Consider the following 25,505-nt stretch of genomic DNA (forward strand, 5'->3'; position numbering starts at 1 on the left):
AATGACCCCAAACACACCTCTAAGACGACCACTGCTTTATTGAAGAGGCTGAGGGTAAAGGTGATGGACTGGCCAAGCATGTCTCCAGACCTAAACCCAATAGAACATCTTTGGGGCATCCTCAAGCGGAAGGTGGAGGAGCGCAAAGTCTCGAATATCCGCCAGCTCCGTGATGTCGTCATGGAGGAGTGGAAAAGCATTCCAGTGGCAACCTGTGAAGCTCTGGTAAACTCCATGCCCAGGAGAGTTAAGGCAGTTCTGGGAAATAATGGTGGCCACACAAAATATTGACACTTCAGGAACTTTCACTAAGGGGTGTACTCACTTTTGTTGCCGGTGGTTTAGACATTAATGGCTGTATATTGAGTTATTTTGAGGGAAGAATAAATTTACACTGTTATATAAGCTGCACACAGACTACTTTTCATTGTGTCAAAGTGTCATTTTGTCAGTGTTGTCCCATGAAAAGATATACTTAAATATCTGCAGAAATGTGAGGGGTGTACTCACTTTTGTGATACACTGTACATCTCCACATAAGTTATACCTTTACACATATCCAAGTCACCCATGCAGTGGGCGCTAATACACCCCTATACTCTGAAAGATGTTGAATTTTGCATCTTTTGCTGATAATCTGGATGGTCCATTTAGGTTTTGGCACTCAACAAGAGTTTTACCTGACTCATCTGATGACAACCCATATTTGCACTGAATTTTGGTCCATCTAAAATGAGCTCATGCCCAGAAAACTTGGTGGTCTTTGTGCATGGCAATGATGTATTGTTTTCTTTCAAGTTGTTCTTATTACAGTGGGGCCAAAAAGTATTTAGTCAGCCACTGATTGTGCAGGTTCTCCTACTTAGAAAGATGAGAGAGGTCTGTAATTTTCATCATAGGTACACTTCAACTATGAGAGACAAAAATCCAGGAAATCACATTGTAGGATTTTTAAAGAATTTATTTGTAAATTATGGTGGAAAATAAGTATTTGGTCAATAACAAAAGTTCAACTCAATACTTTGTAACATAACCTTTGTTGGCAATGACAGAGGTCAAACGTTTCCTGTAAGTCTTCACCAGGTTTGCACACACTGTAGCTGGTATTTTGGCCCATTCCTCCATGCAGATCTCCTCTAGAGCAGTGATGTTTTGGGGCTGTCGCTGGGCAACACGGACTGCACAAATTTTCTATGGGGTTGAGGTCTGGAGACTGGCTAGGCCACTCCAGGACCTTGAAATGCTTTTTACGGAGCCACTCCTTCGTTGCCCGAGCGGTGTGTTTGGGATCATTGTCATGCTGGAAGACCCAGCCACGTTCCATCTTCAATGCTCTCACTGATGGAAGGAGGTTTTGGCTTAAAATCTCACGATACATGGCCCCGTTCATTCTTCCCTTAACACGGATCAGTCGTCCTGTCCCCTTTGCAGAAAAACAGCCCCAAAGCATGATGTTTCCACCCCCATGCTTCACAGTAGGTATGGTGTTCTTGGGATGCAACTCAGCATTCTTCTTCCTCCAAACACGACGAGTTGAGTTTTTACCAAAAAGTTCCATTTTGGTTTCATCTGACCACATGATATTCTCCCAATCCTCTTCTGGTTCATCCATATGCTCTCTGGCAAACTTTAGACGGGCCTGGACATGTACTGGCTTAAGCAGGGGGACACGCCTGGCACTGCAGGATTTGAGTCCCTCTCGGCGTAGTGTGTATACTGATGGTAGCCTTTGTTACTTTGGTCCCAGCTCTCTGCAGGTCATTCATCAGGTCCCTCCGTGTAGTTCTGGGATTTTTGCTCACCGTTCTCATGATCATTTTGACCCCACGGGATGAGATCTTGACCTTGAGATTATCAATGGTCTTGTATGTCTTCCATTTTCTTACAATTGCTCCCACAGTTGATTTATTCACACCAACCTGCTTGCCTATTGTAGATTCACTCTTCCCAGCCTGGTGCAGGTCTACAATTTTCTTCCTGGTGTCCTTCGACAGCTCTTTGGTCTTGGCCATGGTTGAGTTTGGAGTCTGACTGTTTGAGGCTGTGGACAGGTGTCTTTTATACAGATAACGAGGTCAAACAGGTGCCATTAATACAGGTAACGAGTGGAGGACAGAAGAGCTTCTTAAAAAATAAGTTACAGGTCTGTGAGAGCCAGAAATCTTGCTTGTTTGTTATTGACCAAATACTTATTTTCCACCATAATTTACAAATAAATTCTTTAAAAATCCTACAATGTGATTTCCTGGATTTTTTTTCCTCATTTTGTCTCTCATAGTTGAAGTGTACCTATGATGAAAATTACAGACCTCTCTCATCTTTCTAAGTAGGAGAACCTGCACAATCAGTGGCTGACTAAATACTTTTTGACCCCACTGTATGTGTTTTTCAAAGTAGCATTACAGTTTTTCATGTAATGCTATCTGAGGACTCAAAAACTGCACACTTTTAACAAGGTCTCTGGCTTTGAACAGTGTAACTTCAATATGTTATAAACTTTTCACACATATTTTGCCCCTGTCCCAACTTTATCAGAAACTTCATCAAAATGTATTTGTATCATTAAACATTCAAGTTGGTCATCAGAATTCTTTCCTTTGTCAGTAAAATAAAGGTTTAAGAGAATTAACAAATCACAGACTGTTATTTTTTATTTCATTTTATAAAATATTCAAATTAGTTTTATAAACACGGAAGTTATAGTGGAAGTTTCAGTCAAAAGTGCAGTTCTCTAAAACTCTTTTGTTGCACACTGTAAAAGGTCCCAAAAACAATTTACGGAAGCACATGTTGTAACTTACCTGTCACCACAAACCTTGCTTTGACATGTTCTAAGTCCAGGGCTTTCATTACTGACCTCCAGTGAAACAGTTATAGGATCCATACCTTAAAATGTAATAAAGTCATGTATTAGAGTCAATACAATAGCTCCGATCACAATTTATTTACTAGTGCTTAGAATAAAGCATATAACCAATACAGACAGAGACAAAAATGTCATTTTTTTTCATTTCATGTAATTACATTTCATTTATTTTCATCACCCTCTATATAGTGGACAGGGTTGGAAATACCCTGGACAGGATGCCAATCCATCACAGGGCTTTAGCCATCCCCTATCCTCGGACAAAGCCAATCATGTCTGTGTAGATGCCTGGCCGGCCAACAGCCCGTTGAGATACAAATGCAGACCTCAGAGGTAATGGACTAGTGTAATAGAACCCACCAGAGTGCTCAGACTTGTATTTATTTTTTTGTTTCTGGTAAAGAATTATAGCTAAGAACATTTTATTACAATGTGTACTTAGTTAATGATTTGAACATTATCTACTTTCCCACTTTTTGGACCTTGGTAAAGTCTTTTGTGTGTGTGAAGAAACTCCAAGAAAACACTATACTGCAGCAAATAATTAAATAATAAAAAGTGCAGATTATTTTATGGTGTTTTTTAGAACTTTAGAAAAGCCGTAAATATTAAACAAAACTAATGATATCTGTTAAACAGCTCCTGGAGCCCCCCAAACTCCTGCAATGCTAAATGAATTTTGAGCAGATTCACAATAGATTTAAAAAAGCCGGACTGGTTGTATCTGCTAAGTCAGTAATTTACACCTCATAATAACTGTGAATATTTAATTTACTAGAAAAAATGACTTGTTTAAAAACGTGTATTCTTGTCCCTTCAATAGCCATGCCTAATGGTTTTCTGAAGGTGTTATTATTGTTGAAAATTAAAAGTATGACATTTCTGACCTGAGGCGTGAAGGCGCAGAGTGTTGGAGTTTAGGCAGATGTGAGGATGGATGAGACATAGTTTTGGCTCTTGTTTCTGACTCAGACACACTCCATTCTCATTTACTACCATCCACATGCGATCATAAAGCAGCCCCTGTGGTCCCAAAGGCCATTCTGTCACCTGTAGAGAACAACAAAATGAGAAACTATAAACATAACATAAAACTAAAATCAAAAGGTACAACATTATATTTGTATTACCAAAATATCAAAATCATTACATACACCGATCAGCCATAACATTAAAACCACCTCCTTGTTTCTACACTCACTGTCCATTTTATCAGCTCCACTTACCATATAGAAGCACTTTGTAGTTCTACAACTACTGACTGTAGTCCATCTGTTTCTCTGCATGCTTTGTTAGCCCCCTTTCATGCTGTTCTTCAATGGTCAGGACTCTCCCAGGACCACTACAGAGTAGGTATTATTTGGGTGGTGGATCATTCTCAACACTGTAGTGACACTGACATGGTGGTGTGTTAGTGTGTGTTGTGCTGGATAAGACACAGCAGTGCTTATGGAGTTTTTAAACACCTCACTGTCACTGCTGGACTGAGAATAGTCCACCAACCAAAAATATCCAGCCAACAATACCCTGTGGGCAGCGTCCTGCAATCACTGATGAAGGTCTATAAGATGACCAACTCAAACAGCAGCAATATATAAGCTATCGTCTCTGACTTTACATCTACAAGGTGGACCAACTAGGTAGGAGTGTCTAATAGAGTGAACAGTGAGTGGACACGGTATTAAAAAACAGCGCTGCTGTTTCTGATCCACTCATACCAGCACAACACACACTAACACACCACCACCATGTCATTGTAACTGCAGGGCTGAGAATGATCCACCACCCAAACAATACCTGCTACAGTGTATCACAAAAGTGAGTACACCCCTCACATTTCTGCAGATATTTAAGTATATCTTTTCATGGGACAACACTGACAAAATGACACTTTGACACAATGAAAAGTAGTCTGTGTGCAGCTTATATAACAGTGTAAATTTATTCTTCCCTCAAAATAACTCAATATACAGCCATTAATGTCTAAACCACCAGCAACAAAAGTGAGTACACCCCTTAGTGAAAGTTCCTGAAGTGTCAATATTTTGTGTGGCCACCATTATTTCCCAGAACTGCCTTAACTCTCCTGGGCATGGAGTTTACCAGAGCTTCACAGGTTGCCACTGGAATGCTTTTCCACTCCTCCATGATGACATCACAGAGCTGGCGGATATTCGAGACTTTGCGCTCCTCCACCTTCCGCTTGAGGATGCCCCAAAGATGTTCTATTGGGTTTAGGTCTGGAGACATGCTTGGCCAGTCCATCACCTTTACCCTCAGCCTCTTCAATAAAGCAGTGGTCGTCTTAGAGGTGTGTTTGGGGTCATTATCATGCTGGAACACTGCCCTGCGACCCAGTTTCCGGAGGGAGGGGATCATGCTCTGCTTCAGTATTCACAGTACATATTGGAGTTCATGTGTCCCTCAATGAAATGTAACTCCCCAACACCTGCTGCACTCATGCAGCCCCAGACCATGGCATTCCCACCACCATGCTTGACTGTAGGCATGACACACTTATCTTTGTACTCCTCAACTGATTGCCGCCACACATGCTTGAGACCATCTGAACCAAACAAATTAATCTTGGTCTCATCAGACCATAGGACATGGTTCCAGTAATCCATGTACTTTGTTGACATGTCTTCAGCAAACTGTTTGCGGGCTTTCTTGTGTAGAGACTTCAGAAGAGGCTTCCTTCTGGGGTGACAGCCATGTAGATCAATTTGATGTAGTGTGCGGCGTATGGTCTGAGCACTGACAGGCTGACCCCCCACCTTTTCAATCTTTGCAGCAATGCTGACAGCACTCCTGCGCCTATCTTTCAAAGACAGCAGTTGGATGTGACGCTGAGCACGTGCACTCAGCTTCTTTGGACGACCAACGCGAGGTCTGTTCTGAGTGGATCCTGCTCTTTTAAAACGCTGGATGATCTTGGCCACTGTGCTGCAGCTCAGTTTCAGGGTGTTGGCAATCTTCTTGTAGCCTTGGCCATCTTCATGTAGCGCAACAATTCGTCTTTTAAGATCCTCAGAGAGTTCTTTGCCATGAGGTGCCATGTTGGAACTTTCAGTGACCAGTATGAGAGAGTGTGAGAGCTGTACTACTAAATTGAACACACCTGCTCCCTATGCACACCTGAGACCTAGTAACACTAACGAGTCACATGACATTTTGGAGGGAAAATGACAAGCAGTGCTCAATTTGGACATTTAGGGGTGTAGTCTCTTAGGGGTGTACTCACTTTTGTTGCCGGTGGTTTAGACATTAATGGCTGTATATTGAGTTATTTTGAGGGAAGAATAAATTTACACTGTTATATAAGCTGCACACAGACTACTTTTCATTGTGTCAAAGTGTCATTTTGTCAGTGTTGTCCCATGAAAAGATATACTTAAATATCTGCAGAAATGTGAGGGGTGTACTCACTTTTGTGATACACTGTATGTGGTGGTCCTGAAGGGGTCCTGGCCATTGAAGAACAGGGTGAAAACAGGCTAAAAAGATATGTAGAGAAACAGATGGACTACAGTCAGTAATTGTAGAACTTCAAAGTGCTCCTATATGATAAGTTAAGCTGATAAAATGGACAGTGAGTGTAGAAACAAGGTGGTTTTAATGTTATGGCTAATCAGTGTATGCCCACACAATAAGCAGCATATAAGGATTATCATTAGCATATATAATACAGTACCATAGAGTTACACTATATGACCAAAAGAATTTGAAAAGCTGACTACAAGCTTTTTGGACAACCAATTTTAAATTCAAATGATATTAAAATAGAGTGACCTCAATGTGATCTTTCAGTTATAAAAACAGCCACTCCTCTGAGAAGGCATCTTGCAATACTTGTCTGTGAACTATGTCTGTGGGAATGTTTGCCCATTCAGTAAGAAGAGCATTTGTATGGCTGCGCTGATGTAGCCTTTATTGATGTTCTAGTTTATTTCAAAGCTGTTTAGTGGTGTTAAGATCAGACCTGTGTGCAGGCTACTGGAGTTTCTTTAAACCAAGCTTTTGTCCACATCTTTATATACCTCACTTTGTGCTCAGGGGCACAGTAATGTTTGATCAGGAAAGGGCCTTCCCTAAACTGTTCCTGCAAAGTTGGAAGTATATAATTCCCTTGATATAATTGATTACACCTTCCAAAACTGGAAGTATATCATTTATTTTACTTACATATATTTTAGATATAGGTGTGGCTAAAACACATGAACTCAGTAATAAGGAGGTGTGTCCACATAGTTTTGGCCATATAGTGTACAGTGGGGGAAATAAGTATTTGATCCCCTGCTGATTTTGTTTACCCCCTTACAAAGACTTGAACAGGACTTTTTATGGAAGGTTTATTTTAACAGAGAGAGACAGAATATCAACAAAAAATCCAGAAAAAAAACATTAAATAAAAGTTATAAATTAATTTGTATTTCATTAAGGGAAATAAGTATTTGATCCCCTACCAACCAGCAAGAATTCTGACCCCCACAGACCGGTTATGTGCCCATGAGGCACACAAATTAGTCCTGTCCCTGTATAAAAGACTCCTGTCACAGAATCAGTTTCTTCCGTTCAAATCTCTCGACCACCATGGGCAAGACCAAAGAGCTATCAAAGGACGTCAGGGACAAGATTGTAGACCTGCACAAGGCTGGAATGGGCTACAAGACCATCAGCAAGACGCTTGGTGAGAAAGAGACCACTGTTGGTGCGATAATTCGAAAATGGAGTAAATACAAGATCACAGTCAATCGCCCTCGCTCTGGAGCTCCATGCAAGATCTCACCTGGTGGGGTAAGAATGATTCTGAGAAAGGTGAGGTCAGTCCAGAATTACACGGGAGGAGCTTGTCAATGATCTCAAGGGAGCTGGGAGCAGAGAAATGCTGGATATGACCCCAAGAACACCATCCCCACCGGGCATTTCTCTGCCTCCAAACACGGCGAGTGGAGTTGATGCCAAAGAGCTCAATTTTGGTCTCATCTGACCATATCACATTCTCTCAAGCTTTCTCTGAATCATTCAGGTGTTCATTGGCAAACTTCAGACGGGCCTGTACATGAGCCTTCTTGAGCAAAGGGACTTTGTGGGCACTGCAGGATCTCAATCCATTACGGCGAAGTGTGTTACTAATGGTTTTCTTGGTGACTGTGCTCTCAGCTCCCTTGAGATCATTGACAAGCTCCTCCCGTGTAATTCTGGGCTGACCTCACCTTTCTCAGAATCATTCTTACCTCACCAGGTGAGATCTTGCATGGAGCTCCAGAGCGAGGGCGATTGACTGTGATCTTGTATTTCTTCCATTTTCGAATTATCGTGCCAACAGTGGTCTCTTTCTCACCAAGCTTCTTGCTGATGGTCTTGTAGCCCATTCCAGCCTTGTGCAGGTCTACAATCTTGTCCCTGACGTCCTTTGATAGCTCTTTGGTCTTGCCCATGGTGGTCGAGAGATTTGAACGGAAGAAACTGATTCTGTGACAGGAGTCTTTTATACAGGGACAGGACTAATTTGTGTGCCTCATGGGCACATAACCGGTCTGTGGGGGTCAGAATTCTTGCTGGTTGGTAGGGGATCAAATACTTATTTCCCTTAATTAAATACAAATTAATTTATAACCTTCATTTAAAGTTTTTTTTCTGGATTTTTTGTTGATATTCTGTCTCTCTCTGTTAAAATAAACCTTCCATAAAAATTATAGAATGTTCAAGTCTTTGTAAGGGGGTAAACTTACAAAATCAGCAGGGGATCAAATACTTATTTCCCCCACTGTATATACATTATGCATATTAATTTGATCCATGAATGTAAGAAATAGAATGTTACCTCAAATGCAGCACATGACTTTATAGGATATACAAATATGTTGGTTAGCTTATGTGCATTTTGACCGTGCTTCTCATCCTTTACAGCAAAATCTTGTGATGATGTTTTGCTGACAGGAATAGACAAAATATTTAGGCTGTTCTCTGCAGGTACAACTCTTCCATTCAACAACGAGGTCAGCTCATTTGAGACAGAGGTTTCTGTCACAACAGTTGACCTTAAATTTGCCCGTCTCTCTTGGTCCAGTGTTAATGGTTTTTCCACAAAGCAGTCAGCAATAAACTTTAAAAAACGCTGACAGTCTTCAAAGGTTGACATGTACCCGAAGGATATGCGCACAGAACCAGTCGGGCGCCCCTCAATCAGGTCAATGTTGTCTCCACAGACGTGACCAACCTTAAAGGAAAACAATACAATACAAATACTAATACACAATTAAAATACTAATTAGAAATAATCAGAGTAAGTCCTGAATACCATTTTGTCGCACTGACCTGTAAGTTTCTTTTAATCTCTTGGTTGCTGATGCCTAGATAGGCCTGACAAGCCCCTATGTTACAAAAGCAGCCTGTGCGTAAATGAATATTAAACAGACAGGCCATTTTTTCCACCTGAAAAATAAAAGAGTGAGTTTTGGTCAATACTGAAAAGAAAAAAAAATTAAAGAATTAATCAAGAATTAAAAATTCATGAATACTCATGTATGTACAGTATATACTTGTGTACAGTAAAAGTAAATTATTTTTCTCACATATCTTGGCTTGTTAGGTTGGCAGATTGAAGAAAGCTATGAAAATTGTTGAATGACTCTTCAAAACATGACACCCCAAAATCATTATATTTACTAATGGCAGTATGTGGGCACCTCTCTTAATGAGTTTAAAAGTTTTAACCATGCCCACTGCTGACAGGTGTATACAATTTGATACATAAAAAGTGTATGATTTATGCTTTCTTCTCTTTATCTCCTCCACTGCAGCAGACCCCTACCCCGGTATCTAACACACGGCTCCTCCAAAACACGCCTAGTCTTTTCACCTACACAACGTGGGTTCACACAGGGATCAGTATCATGTACAAAGAGTCAGGTACTGATTTCCACTATTCTCCATCTCTGTGCAGGCGCCATCGACCAGCCTGCAGAGGCCGTAATTGCAGGCAGTAATGTGGAATATCTTTTGCCTATACCCTCCCTCGGACATAGCCAATCAAGTCTGTGTAGTGGCCTGACCTGCCGATAGTGGTGCTGATATTTAAAAGAAGCATGTTTCAGCATGACTAGGCACAAAAAGGTCTATAAAGACATGGTTTCACAAACTTAACACCTTTGGGATAAATTGAAATGTCGATTGTGGGCCAGGCCTTTTCGTCCTGCATTAATGTCTGTCCTCACAAATGCTCATCCGAGTCATCGTTAAGTCATTCTGGGGGTGGGAAGGTTGGTGGAATAGCTCCATATTAATGCCTATAGTTTTAAAATGGATGTCCAACAAGCTCATTGTCAGATGTACACATACTATTGGCCATATAGTGTATATGGCAGCATTAATTAGTCAGTCTAAAGCTTGATCTGTCCTCTACAACAGTACTATGGCTTCAAGAAGCATATAATCTGTAATGATGAAATTGCAGATATAAGGGACCTGCTGAATGGCAATATTTTTACTTGTTGTCCTTAGATAAATGTGTATTTGTATATTTTAACCACCATAAAATGATTAATAAAAAGATGTGTTTATGATTTAATTTCAGAAATACAATAATTCTGATCCAATACCTATCCAGTGTTTCAGGCCCAGTGATAGACATCAAGTATCAAACTGGTTTATCTTGCAAAATAAAATAACTGCTAAATCAGAGAATATCCTTTAAGTGTGAAAATCAAAATGTTTAAGACGTTTTAGGAATGTCTGACCTGAGAATATCCGATCACCTGGCCATGGTAGTCCAACAGGTTGAAGTTAAGGATAGCACCCTGCTTTGATACATTATTAAAGTCATTGTCACAGTAGATTTGGGCAACTGGTTGCCCATTGCTATGGCACAAACAAGATAAGATTGTAAAGGTATAATGAGCTAAACCAAATGTGTGGAGCTGGACATTCACCATGCTACCTAAAAATAAAATAAAATTAACATAATTAAAAAAACATAAACATAAAAAATCATATTAAAGTATACACAGAAATGATTATACCAGTGAGTCTATGTAGAGCATCAAACCCATGGTGAAGGGAAATAATATCAAGAAATGAAATGGTTCCATCTTCAAATCTAAATAAAATGACCATAAAGCATTAAATAAGCTAAGCACAGTCTGAGAGCTTGTGAAATGTTCAGTATGTAAGGAGAATTATCTTTGTATTGCCAGTACCTGTTAACTATGTCTGACTTGGCTACAAAATATCCCTCTTCCGCCAGATAAGCTGCTGCTGTCCCTCCACCAAAATAGCTCTTTCTGAGCAACATGGCAGCTTCATTCCTCACCAGCAAGGCTCCAAGTCCTGTTGGAAAGCCAAACATTTTATAGAAAGAGATGGGCACAAAGTCAGCTGGGTGCTGTGTCAGGTCCAGTGGTGAGCATCCAACAAAGCCAGCGGCATCCAGCAGTACAAACCATCGACCCTTGTGCTGGCATGCTGGGTATAACCGCTGAGACTGAATCTCTCTTATATAGCTTAGTGGATACTTCCTGCCAGAAAAGTTGCTTTGGGCTGGAAAACAGAAAAGATGTGGCACCAGGCAATCTTGCCCTGCATTGGTTGGCAAATGAATAGCTTTGGGATAAAGTGGAGCTCGTGCTTCTAGTTCTTGAGGTAAGACAGGCACTGTTTTAACTCCCCGTGGTTCAGTTACCCCCCGAATACCCACAACAGAGGTATGGTTGTCAGTGAGGTAGGAGAACCGACTTCCTAAGCTGTTAGCAGAAGCAGACACCCAGGGGAAGGAATCAGCTACTAATTTAAGAGCTGCAGTACAGCCAGAGGTGAAGATTACTGAGTACTCCTCAGGGCTGGTGTTAAAGTGCTCCAGTATCCTAAAGGAGAAATCAAGGAGTACATAATGAGCATCAGTGTAGACTCACTCTCACTAACCAAAAAATGTAATCATATTATCAGCTGCATAAGTGCTATACTGCGAATAACTTTATTTCATTGCTTTTTTCTTTCTAAATGCTAAGTTTTAAGTATTTCACAACTGTCCCATTGAACTAAAATAGTACTGTTATTATTTTATACAGGTGGCACAGTGAGTAGCACTGTTGCCTCACAGCAAGTAGGTCCTCGGTTTAATTCCCAGGTGGGTTTACTCCAAAAGTTCCGGTTACCTCCCACAGTCCAAAGACATGCAGTTTGGTTAACTGGAGCCATTAAAATTGCCCAAAATGTGTGTGAATGTGTTTGTGTGGATCAAGTGTGTCAATTTACAGTAACCATTTCTATTTCTGCATGATTTTGGAGAGTGGAAGAATATACTGGAGTCTTGTCAAACATTGACAGGAAATAAGAATCAAATTCCCAGGTAATTTGTATGTTTATCTCTTCAGGGAGCTCAACATTAGACCGTACTATGAAAAAAAGCATAGCTTGTAGGAATGTTAGCAGATAAAGGAAGGAATATGTTGAAAGCAATCATAGAACACAGTACCTGTATCTGACCCTTTCCACTGTGTCATGTGTTAGCCTGCTGCTGGGATTCAGACTGTGAGGGTTACCTAGGAAAAATGCACAGCATTAGGAACACATTAACTCTTGGGTTGTTAAATACAACCATCATAAAGTGGAATTTCTGTTACAGTGGATTCAAAAAATGTTCCTTGACATTTTGCACACGTCATTGTGTATTTTACTTGGTTTTAAATGGATATACACATTAAACTATACATATAACATACATATAACATTAAAACCACCTCCTTGTTTCTACACTCACTGTCCATTTTATCAGCTCCACCTACCATAAGCACTTTGTAGTTTTACACTTACTGACTGTAGTCCATCTGTTTCTCTGCATGCTTTGTTAACCCCCTTTTCATGCTGTTCTTCAATAGTCAGGACTCTCCCAGGACCACCACAAAGTAGGTATTATTTAGGTGGTGGATGATTCTCAGCATTGCAGTGACACTGACATGGTGGTGGTGTGTTAGTGTGTGTTGTGCTGGTATGACTGGATAAGACACAGCAATGCTGCTGGAGTAAGTATGTCCACTCACTGTCCACTCTATTAGACACTCCTACCTACTTAATCCACATTGTAGATGTAAAGTCCGAGACGATCACTCATCTATTGCTTCTGTTTAAGTTGGTCATCTTCTAGACCTTCATCAGTGGTCACAGGACGCTGCCCACGGGGCACTGTTGGCTGGACTATTCTCAGTCCAGCAGGGACAGTGAGGTGTTTAAAAACTCCAGCAGCGCTGCTGTGTCTTATCCACTCATACCAGCACAACACACACTAACACACCACCACCATGTCAGTGGACAGACAGACTCTTTATTTCCATACTGAATAAACCCCTTCGGCAGCAGTTACAGCTGCAAGACTTTATGGATACATCACTACAAGCTTCGCACACCTGGATTTGGGCAGTTTATCTCATTCATCATGAGCAGATCCTTTAACGCTTGAGTCATTGAAGTGTTGAAAGTTGAACTGTCACCTTAGTCTGAGTTTGTGTGCATTGTGAAGATGGTTTTTATCCAGGATGTGCCTGTATTTGACTGCATTCACCCATCCATTAATTCTTACTAGTCTCCTTGTTCCTGCTAAAAAAGGCACCCCATAGCATGATGTCACTACCATCACTTCCATCACTGTAGTGATGGGATTAGCCAGGTGCCTGTTTTTTGCCGGTCATAGTGTTTGTTGTTCAGTCTAAACAGTACAGTTTTGTCTCATCAGATAATTTTTTCCTCATGTTGCCAGAGTCAGCTACCTGCTGTGTATCAAACTCAAACTCAACAATGGCATCCATCATGCCACTCTTTTATAAGAGATGGATTTAGGAAGCTCAACAAAGATGGTTGTCCATCCACCGAGATCTTCCAGGAAGGTTTAAGGTTGTGCCAAGCTTCTTCTATTTTAAATTTACTGAGATTTTGGTGGACCTGAGAAAACTCTAAGCCTTAAATGTTGTTTTATATCATTGCACTGATTCAAATATGTAAGGTTGAGATTATTGAGATATGAGATTAGATAGTCTGTTACTAAAAACAATGCTTACCATACACATTTCTGGTAATGTCATCATAAAATGCCTTGATCTGGGATTCAGGAAAAAGCGTTGTCCCTGCATGATCAAGGTATGTAATATCTGGAAACAAAAAATTATTATTATTAATAAAAATACAAATATGCTTTGGGATAGTTCCTCAAATAAAAGCAATCTATTACAAATGATGAATTACAGGATTTAACAGGATAACTTTGCATATTATGTCATGTAAAAAGTAATCACATTAATAATAATAATAATAATAATAAGTTCAACTTATATAGCGCCTTTCACCAAGCTCAAGGTCGCTGTACAGTATAAAAAGTGAAAACAAACGACAACACGCAAAACAAGACAAAACAAAACCAAAACAAAAACAATTCAACAGTGTGTAAGGATAGGTTAGAGATATAAGTTCAAGAAGTAGAATGAAAATGTTGTGAGAAGAGATGAGTTTTTAGAGACACCTTGAAAGCAGAAAGAGAAGAAATAGAGCGAAGAGTCGAGGGCAGAGAGTTCCAGAGTGTTGGGGCGGCAACGCTGAAGGACCTGCCACCCATAGTGGACATCCTAAATCTAGGAACGGAGAGCTGATTTTTGTCTGACGACCTTAGTCTGCGTGATGGTGTGTGGCGTGTGAGGAGTTTAGTAAGATAGGCGGGAGCGAGACCATGAAGTGCTTTAAAAGTCATGACCAGAATTTTATATTTAATGCGCATGGAAATTGGCAGCCAATGTAGTTCTTCCAAAACAGGGGTGATGTGGTCAAACTTTCGGGTAAATGTCAGGACCCGAGCAGCTGCATTTTGTATGGTTTGCAGGGGACGGAGGGTTTTGGCGGGAAGTCCGTGCAATAAAGAATTGCAGTAGTCCAAACGGCTGGTGACAAAAGCGTGTATCAGTGTTTCCGCCACCTCAAATGAAAGATATGGACGGAGACGAGTAATATTGCGAAGCTGAAGGAAGGCTGATTTGGATAGTGATTTCACATGAGGACCGAATGAAAGCAGAGGGTCAAACAGAACACCAAGATTGCGTACACAGCTGGAAGGTGTGATGGAAACATTCCCAATGAGGAGGGGAGAGTTTGTGAAAGAGGAAAGTGAAGTTTTAGTGCCCACGTAAAGAAGCTCAGTCTTAAGGGGATTAAGCAGCAAGAAATTTGAATGCAGCCAGGATTGAAGTTCCTGGATACACAAGGTGAGCGAGGAGGGAGGAAAAGAGATGGATGGTTTGAAGGCAAGGTAGAGTTGGGTATCGTCTGCGTAGCAGTGAAAGTTAAGACCATGTCTGCGTATGATGGAACCAAGTGGAATGATATAAATAATGAAAAGAAGAGGCCCCAGTACAGAGCCTTGCGGTACCCCTTGTTTCACCAAAGCAGTGTCGGAAACATGATTACCCAAGCGAATGAAAAAATGCCTGTCAGATAGATAGGATTTGAACCAGGAGAGTACAATGCCAGAAATCCCAATATCAGACAGACGAGACAGAAGGATGTTGTGGTTAACCGTATCGAAGGCAGCAGAGAGATCTAGAAGAAGAAGAGACGAGACAAAACCAGAGTCCGAGGAACGTATTAGATCGTTCAGCACATAGAGTAGAGCAGTCTCAGAACTGTGTTGGGAACGAAAACCTGACTGGAAAGTTTCAAACAGATTATTTGTGCTCATAAAGTCAAGAAGCTGAGAAGCTACGACTTTTTCGAGAACCTTAGAAAGGAATGGAGGATTCGAGATTGGTCTGAAGTTGTTTAACACAGATCTGTCCAGACCCGGTTTCTTTAGGATGGGAGTGACAGCGGCAGTTTTAAGATCAGAAGGGACAGAACCAGAAGAGAGTGAGAGATTGACAAGATGACAGATAGGAGCAACTAAGAGCGAGTCACAGGATTTCAGAAGATAAGTAGGAGCGGGGTCAAGAAATGAGGTAGTGGGCTTTGAAGCGGCCAAGATCTTTAAAATAGCAGAAGAATCGACAGCAGTGAAAGATGACAGAGAACTAGGAGAAGAGAGTGAAGGAACAGTAAACGGAGTTTGATTTGTAGAATTTGATAAAGTCTTATAAATAGTAGAGACCTTATCCTCAAAAAATGTCAAAAAAGAATTACAAAGCTCCCGTGAAGCGGGAGAAGAGTCAGATGGGGGATGCAGTAGCCTCTTGACAGTAGAAAATAAGTGAGAGGGGTCTTGTCCTGCTATCTTAAATTTATCAGTAAGGTAAGTAGTTCGAGCAGCATTAAGTGCCGCTTTATATTTGTCTAGGTGAGCAGAAAAAGCAATGGAATGCACGGATGACCTGGTTTTCCTGTATAGACGCTCTAACCGTCTACCAGTAGTTTTTAATACACGTAGTTCCGGGGAGAACCAGGGAGAGGAGTGGGACCGTGGAACATACCTGGTTTTCACCGGAGCTAGGACCTCAATGGCAGATGCGATTGATTGATGGTAAAGTGAGACAGCCTCCACCAGTAAGCATACAGAAGTAATACTGGTAAAGTTTGAGTGTTCCAGAGTAGCCATGAGGGATTGAGGACTGATAGCAGAATAATTTCGATAGGAAATTAATGTCTTCGGAGAGGATTTGGTAATAGGAAGAGAGAGACAGAAAGTAATGAAGAGATGGTCAGAAACACCAGTAATATGTCCAGACACATTACTGACAACATTGCCAGTTGCACATATGAGATCTAAAATGTGGCCTTGTTTATGTGTTGGAAAAGTTACATACTGCTGGAGATCAAAACAATTCAACAGTGACAAAAAGTCTGCAGCGGGGGAAGAGTTAACGTCGAGATGTATGTTAAAGTCACCCAGCAGGACTATGGAAGTAGAGGTTGCACTGATGAAATTTAGAACTTCAGCCAGCTCAGACATAAATACAGAGATAGAGTTCTTGGGAGGACGGTATACCAATACTATATATGTTGTGATACGACCGAGGATCTTAACGATCATGTACTCGAAAGACGAGACCAACTGGGACTCGCATAGCCTTACATTGACACTGTTAGGAAAAAACACAGCTAGACCTCCCCCCCTACCAGTTAATCTTGGTGACGAGAAATGTCTAAAACCAGATGGTGTAGCAATGTTCAGATGAAAGTATTCGTCTGGCAATTGCCAAGTCTCGGTGAGGAACAGGAGATCAACATGGTAATGAGCAATGCGATCACAGATTAAGGCAGCTTTGTCCGAAAGTGATCGACAGTTGAAAAGTGCGAGGGTAAACAGTCTATTTTGGGATGTTGTGGACTGGGAGGGTATATGCGGTGACGAGGATGTGGCAGATCGAGGAAACTCGCGAAGGACCCTCGGAGCCGCACGCTGCGATGACCACTTGGAGCTCTTCTTAGGCGAACCGTAGACCAGATGACTGGAATAGCCGAGACAGAAGATTGATAGCTGTGAAACAGGGTCGCACGTTGAGAGTGATGCCTCCTACGGCCGCGATGAATATAGCGTGGGCGCCGTAGAATTCCAATACTACGGCAGAAGCTATAAGTTGCAGAATCAAGGTGATAGCAGGATCGTAGGTGAAGAAGTTCAGTTGAAGAATAAACATGGAAGTAGCCATCGGAGGAAGCAGCGTAGTTATTGCAGTCTGTAATGCAGTCTGGGATTCCAAGAATTGCAATGGAGTGACCAAACAATGAAAAAACGGAGATGGCGAAGAGCATAAAGCCAGCAGATGGCATAATGCACCATATATGAAAGGTCAGTAGCCAAAATAACAGTTCAAAACAGAAATTAAGCAAAAAAGAGTTTGCAGCAGCAGCACAACCTCACAGTCACACTACACAGGTGAAAGTAGCTGATGGCAAAATCTGGAAAAACTACGTTAGCCGACCTAGTGGCAAGTACCCACATACAATCAAACAGTCGCTCAGCTAGCGATATAACTGAGGGAAAGCTGACAGCACACAAACGAGTGAACGAGAGATGACCCACTCACCACAGTTGAGGCTTATGCAGGACGTCCTAGGAGAAGGCTCGCAGCCAGACAGCCAAGCACAGTCACCGGCGAGGTTAACTGAGAGGAAGCGCAGCAGCTGGCTACTCAGCAGGTAGCAGTGGTCATCAGATGATGTCAGTTGCAGCAGAGATGAAAAATAAAAGGGCTATAGCTGGTAAAACTGGTAGAACTGCTACTTCAGCCGCTACTTCAGCCGCACGAAATAGCAGCATGCCCACGTAAACAAACAGTAGCGGCAGCGGTATCACAGCGGTATCGCCGTTAAGTACCAAGCTACATGAAAAACAGCAAAAAATCCTTAATCCTTATTTAGCTTACAAGGGAAGTTTATGATTGATGTTACTTATGTCCACATTGCCTGGGTGCTGCGGGTGTGGGCAAACTGTGTAAATACTGTGTTGCCTCATTATAATGATTATTACTACCAGTGATAGAGTTTACAGTGGTTGTACTTTTTTAAAACATAAACCCAAGGTTCTGTTATGAAACTACCCAGTTTTTATTACTGTACCATGATTATTATAAGAAATATTATTATTTTTGGTGACATTATTGCATAAGTATAAAGGAGTAAAAACCTGAAGCAGAAAGTTAGAGAAGCTGTGAGTGAATGACACGGTGCTGTGTGCTTGTTATGACAAGATGAGAAGAACAAGAAGGGTTTGAATCTGAGCAGTGCTATGTGGGCGCTCATAGTGTCAGTTCCAAGCCCAGATAAACACACAAATACAAAAACATACAAATCAGAGTCAAAGTTACATAATGAATCAGTTGATGCTGAATGGGTTAACAACATCCACAACCAGTAGTGTTGTTGACCAGCAGAATACTTAAACTATGGTACTGTTGGGCCAGAGAAGAAAATGAGGATGTACAAGACATGGCAAGAAAATCCACTGTGGTGGTGAGAAGACCAAGAAGGGTTTGAATCTGAGCATTGTTAAGAGGGCGCTCCTAGTGTCGGTTCCAAGCCCAGATAAACATGCAAATCAGAGTCAAAGTTACATAATGAATCAGTTGATGCTGAATCAGTTAACAACGACCACAACTGGTAGTGCAGACCAGCAGGATACTAAAACTATGGTACTGTTGGGCCAGAGGAGAAAATGATGATGTTCAAGACATGGCAAGAAGATCCACTGTGATGGTCGATAAAGAAAATAAAGAACTGTATATACTACTTGATTCATGCATCTTTCACAAAGATAAATTCTTATACCAATTCTCAATGTTCCAATCTCTTTTTTTTGCATTTTTCCCAGTTTTTCTCCCCAATCTAGTCATATCCAATTACCCAAATGCATTACGCTTCCTCTCTACCAGTGCTGATCTCCACTGCTGATTGAGGAGAGCGAGACTGTCACACACCCCCTCCTCCACGTGTGCGGTACGAGGGTTGTAATTGCATCAGTTATGAGGTCCCTCTCTGGCTTCCCACCCTGTATGAACAACAAGGCAATCGTTGTTCATATAGCCGCCCAGCCCAGGCGGATGGCAGAGCTAAGTTTTGAACCGATGAGTTCTAAATATTAGCTCTGGTGTGCTAGTGTGTTTTACTGCTGTGCCACCTGAGCGGACCACGTTCCAACCTTTACGATGTTTTGCAAACCTCTTTTTTGTAAAAGGTTGAATACCCTGCTGTACAGTATGTGTATTTAAAAAAGGAAAGCCATGAGGATGAGGATGAAATGAGGATGTTTAAGACATGGCAAGAAGGTCCACTGTGACGGTCGATAAAGGGAGCAGTCGGAAAAAATTAAAGAACTGTATATACAAGAGATGGGGACTCGAGTCTGCGACGCTAGCCTAAAGACTCGTGACTTGACTCGGACTCTAGCCTAAAGACTTGTGACTTGACTCGGACTCTAGCCTAAAGACTCGTATTTTGTGACTTGTGAACATCTCTGGTATATACTACTTGATTCATGCATCCTTCCAAAAGATGAAATCTTATTCCAATGCTCTACATTCCCAACTTTACAGTGTTTTGCAAACCTCAGTCTGGCAGTGTTTTGCCTTGAAGCTTGTTCTATACCAAATTTCCAGCCACTGTGTTTTGTAAAGGGGGTATCTGCCAAAAAGGTTGAATAACGCTGCTTTACAGTATGTGTATTTAAAAAAGGAAAGCCATTTACCATTTTAATCAAACCCATTATGAAGTTGTACAATTAATAAAATAGATAAACGTGAAGTCACAGTGTAGGTAAAAAAACTACTAAGTTACATAATGAATCGGTTGATGCTAAAACGGTTAACAACAACTACAACTATGGTACAGGTGGGCCAGAGAAGAAAATGAGGATGTTCAAGACATGGCAAGAAGGTTCACTGTGGCGGTCGATAAATGGGGCAGTCGGAAAAAATTAAAGAACTGTATATACTACTTGATTCATGCATCCTTAACAAAGATCAATTCTTATTCCAATTCTCTACGTTCCAATCTTTACAGTGTTTTGCAAACTTTGATCTGGCTCATTTTGTTTTATTAATGTAGGCATTTTTTTTGCCTTGAAGCCTGTTCTAAATCAAACTCCCAGCCACTGTGTTTTGTAATGGGGGTGCATGTCAAAAAAATTGAATAACGCTGCTTTACAGTATGTGTATTTAAAAAGTAAAGTCATTTACCATTTTAATCAAACCCATTATAAAGTTATACAATTAATAAAATACGTAGATAAACGTGAAGTCACAGTGTAGGTAAAAAAACTACAAAGATACATAATGAATCGGTTGATGCTAAATCGGTTAACAACTAAAACTATGGTACAGGTGGGCCAGAGAAGAAAATGAGGATGTTCAAGACATGGCAAGAAGGTCCACTGTGGTGGTCGATAAATGGGGCAGTCGGAAAAAATTAAAGAACTGTATATACCAGAGATGGGGACTCGAGTCTAGCCTAAAGACTTGTGACTTGACTCGGACTCGCATTTTGTGACTTGTGAGAATCTCTGGTATATAGTACTTGATGCATGCATCCTTCCAAAAAATAAATTCTTATTCCAATTCTCTACGTTCCCATCTTTACAGTGTTTTGCAAACCTCAGTCTGGCTCTTTTTCTTTTAATAATGTAAGTTTGCAGATGTGCGGTCCCTCCCAGTGTCCCATCAGCATAAACACAATTTGCCATTGTCAAGTGGTCATTGTCTCTTCACTTTACACTAAATTCTGTAATATTAAATAAATTGTTTTAGCTATGCCTTTTTAAACAAACAAAAAATCAGACAAATTAAATAAAGAAAACAAATGGGCCCCTTGAACAGTAGTGGTTATTCTGTTCCTCTGTGTGTGTTTGTGTTTATGAGTGATGTTGTGTGTTGTAAGTGTTTGTGGCAGATTTTGATGCCTTGATGACCGATATTTGGGGGTTCCCATTTAAAGCACTGTGGTTCAATGTCCATTAATGAGTTCCATCCAGTGTCAAACGCGTTCCTGGTTTTGGTTTTATTAAGCCCAACCATGGAAAAAACCCTCTCTGCATCTGCATTTGAGTGTGGCAGAACTAATACCAGTTTGGCAATTGTAGACAGCCTCGGAAATCTGCTCATACCAGTCACCTTTGAAAAAAATGAACCAAGGAAGCCTAATTACACTCCTACATATTTATTTTATATTTTGCAGTTATTAAATTGCTAAGTATAGGTCTTATACAAAGAGTAGGAAAACTATAGTAACTAATGAAAGATTAAAATAAATGAAGATATTAGCTGTTGATCCTGACGGTTCTCTTCCACCTCCAGCTCGTCTACAACTATGTGCACCTACCTCACCCAGCAACAAGAAATTCTATTTTCTGATTGGCTGAGAAATGTTATTTTTCTGATTGGCCGATAGGTCGCTAATTAAAGACAGCTGTATGAGCGCAGAGTAATCTGCCTTTGACTCGTGTGCAGGATAGGTTATAGTCATTTCTGTGCGGCAAAGTTAATCATTTCTCAGCGTGAGAAATACCATGTGTGGCGTGTGAGCCTGTGAGATTGTTGAAATGCGTGTGGAGAGCCTGGATATAACCTTGTGTGTGTGAACTGATGAACTTTGTGTAATGAGTAACTACCGTTCCTGTCATGAATGTAACCAAAGTGTAAAACATGACATTAAAATCCTAATAAACAAACAAACAAACAAACATAGAAATGAAACTGAAACGGGTGTATGAAGTGTTAAGCAGGTGATGGGCAGCAGAGGGCGCTTGATACAGTAAAACTGAATACTAACCCTAATACAGTACAGTAAAACACGGGCCGGTAGAACTAAAACACTTTCATTATTGTCGCCGCTGTTACAGATTTTGTATTGGCACTTTATACATACAGATTTATGGCGTTATTTTCAAACAAATGTTTGGAAGCTGGCACTAAGCTGGCAGTATCAGACAGATTTGTCCTGCAGACGAATGGCTAAATACGATAACGATTACCTTTTATCCTGGAGAATTGGTGGCGGATCAGCTCCGTCTGTTCTGAAGTAAAACTGTAATTCGGACATATTTGTTTAAAGCTTTCAAACGTGCACAGGCGGCTGAATTCACTCTGCTTCTCCTCCATTACGTCCAAATGTCAACTTCGTTGGCAGCCACTCCGTATCTGACATTTTTTTTCCTGGAGAAAAAACTTTTCTGACAGGCTGGAGTGGCTGAGTCCCAAGTCCACAGAGGAGCGCCGGAAAGCTGAATGCCCTGAGAAAATGTCTGCCAAGTGCTAAACATATGACTCGCTAAGCTCTCGCCTAGTTCTCCTCCGGCGTTTAGCTCTGGCGTCTAACAGGTTTTTTTTTTACACATAAAATACTTCTTTTCTCACTGAACTGTTAGTTTGCTGTATATATACTCGACAATAATACAGCTTAACCAAATTAAAACTATCCTGCTACACAGCAAAATAACTATGTCGAAGAATAATCCATTGCTAATGTCCTCTCTTCCACTTATCTAACCATGTATTCATTTTCATAACTGCTTTATGCTGTTATGTCACCACCCATAAACACAGGTTGAATGGCAGAAATAAACCTTCAAGTTTTGGGAGGTAATAAAGAACCCGGAGTACTCAAAACCTATGCAGAAACAAGGGGACAATGCCAAACTCCTCAAATAACACTGACCAAAGCTAATGATTGAACCCAGGTCCTCAAGACCCATGTTGGTGTGCCACAGTCCCTCACATTCTTTTTTTTTCTTCTTCTTCTTATTTTTCATTCATTTATTCATTCATTGTCTGTTTAACCACCGCTTTATCCTATTCAGTGTCACGGTGGGTCATATTCACTGGGTAGGAAACACCCTGGACAGGTCCATCACAGGGCAAACACACTTACACACACACACACACACACACACACACACTTATACCTAAGGGTGATATGAAACACAAGGAACAATGCCAAACTCCTCAAATAACACTGACTAAAGCCAATGATTGAACCTAGGTCATCAAGACCCATGTTGCTGTGCCACATTGCCTTACATTATTATTATTCATGCATTCATTTATTCATTGTCTGTTTACCCACTGCTTTATCCTATTCAGTGTCACGGTGGGTCAGATTCACTGGGTAGGAAACACCCTGGACAGGTCGATCACAGGGCAAACACACTTACACACACACACACACACACACACACTCATACCTAAGGGTGATATGAAACACAAGAAACAATGCCAAACTCCTCAAATAACACTGACTAAAGCCAATAATGGAACCTAGGTCATCAAGACCCATGTTGCTGTGCCACATTGCCTTACATTATTATTATTCATTCATTTATTTATTCATTGTCTGTTTAACCACCGCTTTATCCTATTCAGGGTCGAGGTGGGTCTGATTCACTGGGCGTAAGGTAGAAAACACCCTGGACAGGTCCATCATGGGGCAAACACACTTACACACACACACACACACACACACACACACACATACACACATACCTAGAGGTGATAGGAAACCCAGAGTACTCAAACCCTATGGAGACACAAGAAACAATGCCAAACTCCTCAAATAACACTGACCAAAGCCAATGATTGAACCTAGGTCCTCAGGACCCATGTTGCTGTGCCACATTGCCTTACATTATTATTATTCATTCATTCATTTATTCATTGTCTCTTTAACCACCGCTTTATCCTATTCAGGGTCACAGTGGGTCAGATTCACTGGGTAAGAAACACCCTGGACAGGTCCATCACAGGGCAAAAACACTTACACACACACACACACACACTCACTCACTTAAGGGAAACCCAGAGTACTCAAACCCTATGCAGACACAAGAAAACATTGCCAATCCTCAAATAACACTGACCAAAGCCAATGATTGACCCATGTCGCTATGCCACAGTGCCTCATATTATTATTATTATTTATTAATTCATTCCTTTATTCATTGTCTGTTTAACCACCGCTTTATCCTATTCAGGGTCGTGGTGGGTCCGATTCTCTGGACGTAATGTAGGAAACACCCTGGGTAGGTCCATCACGGGGCAAACACACTTACACACACACACACACCCACACACACACACACACCCACACACACACACTCATACCTAAGGGTGATAGGAAACACAAGGAACAATGCCAAACTCCTCAAATAATACTGACCAAAGCTGATGATTGAACCTAGGTCCTCAGGACCCATGTTGCTGTGCCACATTGCCTTACATTATTATTATTCATTCATTCATTTATTCATTGTCTGTTTAACCACCGCTTTATCCTATTCAGGGTCACGGTGGGTCAGATTCCATGGGTAAGAAACACCCTGGACAGGTCCATCACAGGGCAAACACACTTACACACACACACACACACACACACACACACACAAACACTCATACCTATAGGTGATAGGAAACCTAGTGTACTCAAACCCTATGCAAACACAAGGAACAATGCCAAACTCCTCAAATAACACTGACTAAAGCCAATGATTGAACCTAGGTCAGGACCCATGTTGCTGTGCCACATTGCCTTACATTATTATTATTCATGCATTCATTAATTCATTGTCTGTTTTACCATACCTTTATCCTATTCAGGGTTGTGGTGGGTCCGATTCACTGGGCGTAAATTAGAAAACACCCTGGGCAGGTCCATCACAGGGCAAACACACTTACACACACACACATTTACACACTCATACCTAGAGCAATTCTGTATCGCCAGTTAACCTGACTGCATGTCTTTGGACTGTGGGAGGAAACCAGAGCTTCTGGAGGAAAACCAAATCATAAGGGGTCTTTGGCTATATTGCTTACTTACATTTTCTATCAGTTATGCAATTTAAGATCAATTTTAAAGTAATAAAATAAAATCTAGTGTGAATAAAAAAAACATTTGGCCAACCCTTATGGAAAATCAGGTCCTATGCCATATTCAGCTTAAAAGATTGGACTTATTTATTATTAACTTCTGATCATGTCTGTTGTGGTTCCAGCACCACACAAAAAGCACTAGGCACAAGGTGGAAAAACAACCTGGACAGGACACCAATCCTTCCTTTATGTTACCCACTGTGGGGGAAAAACTTTGGAAACACAGGGAAACAGTGAAGTCGAGTCCAGGCCCCCAGGACCCATGTTACTTGGTGGCACCTGCACCAACAGCTAGGCCAAGGTACTTTCCCAAC

The 25,505-nt window shown here is 41.1% G+C and overlaps 1 protein-coding gene across 4 annotated transcripts in view; it reads right to left on the reverse strand.

The window, feature by feature from the left end:
• Positions 1–22,444, reverse strand: part of mocos (molybdenum cofactor sulfurase) — a 29,024-nt gene extending 6,580 nt beyond the window's left edge. For all 4 annotated transcript variants that reach the window (XR_010012468.1, XR_010012467.1, XM_062996101.1 and 1 more), the window contains exons 1-10: positions 22,299–22,444; positions 13,918–14,007; positions 12,342–12,408; positions 11,068–11,730; positions 10,891–10,967; positions 10,609–10,808; positions 9,188–9,304; positions 8,694–9,089; positions 3,754–3,916; positions 2,802–2,886 (exon numbers count right to left, since the gene is read on the reverse strand). Coding sequence is in view for 2 of the 4 variants with exons in the window: in XM_062996101.1 (XP_062852171.1) it covers positions 2,802–2,886; positions 3,754–3,916; positions 8,694–9,089; positions 9,188–9,304; positions 10,609–10,808; positions 10,891–10,967; positions 11,068–11,730; positions 12,342–12,408; positions 13,918–14,007; positions 22,299–22,425 (1,985 nt within the window). In the remaining 2 variants the exon portion in view is untranslated. The remainder of the gene's footprint in view (positions 1–2,801; positions 2,887–3,753; positions 3,917–8,693; positions 9,090–9,187; positions 9,305–10,608; positions 10,809–10,890; positions 10,968–11,067; positions 11,731–12,341; positions 12,409–13,917; positions 14,008–22,298) is intronic.
• Between the last annotated feature and the right edge of the window lie 3,061 nt (positions 22,445–25,505).

The sequence above is a fragment of the Trichomycterus rosablanca genome, chromosome 5 (genome assembly GCF_030014385.1).
Source record: "Trichomycterus rosablanca isolate fTriRos1 chromosome 5, fTriRos1.hap1, whole genome shotgun sequence".
Lineage (NCBI taxonomy): Eukaryota > Metazoa > Chordata > Actinopteri > Siluriformes > Trichomycteridae > Trichomycterus > Trichomycterus rosablanca.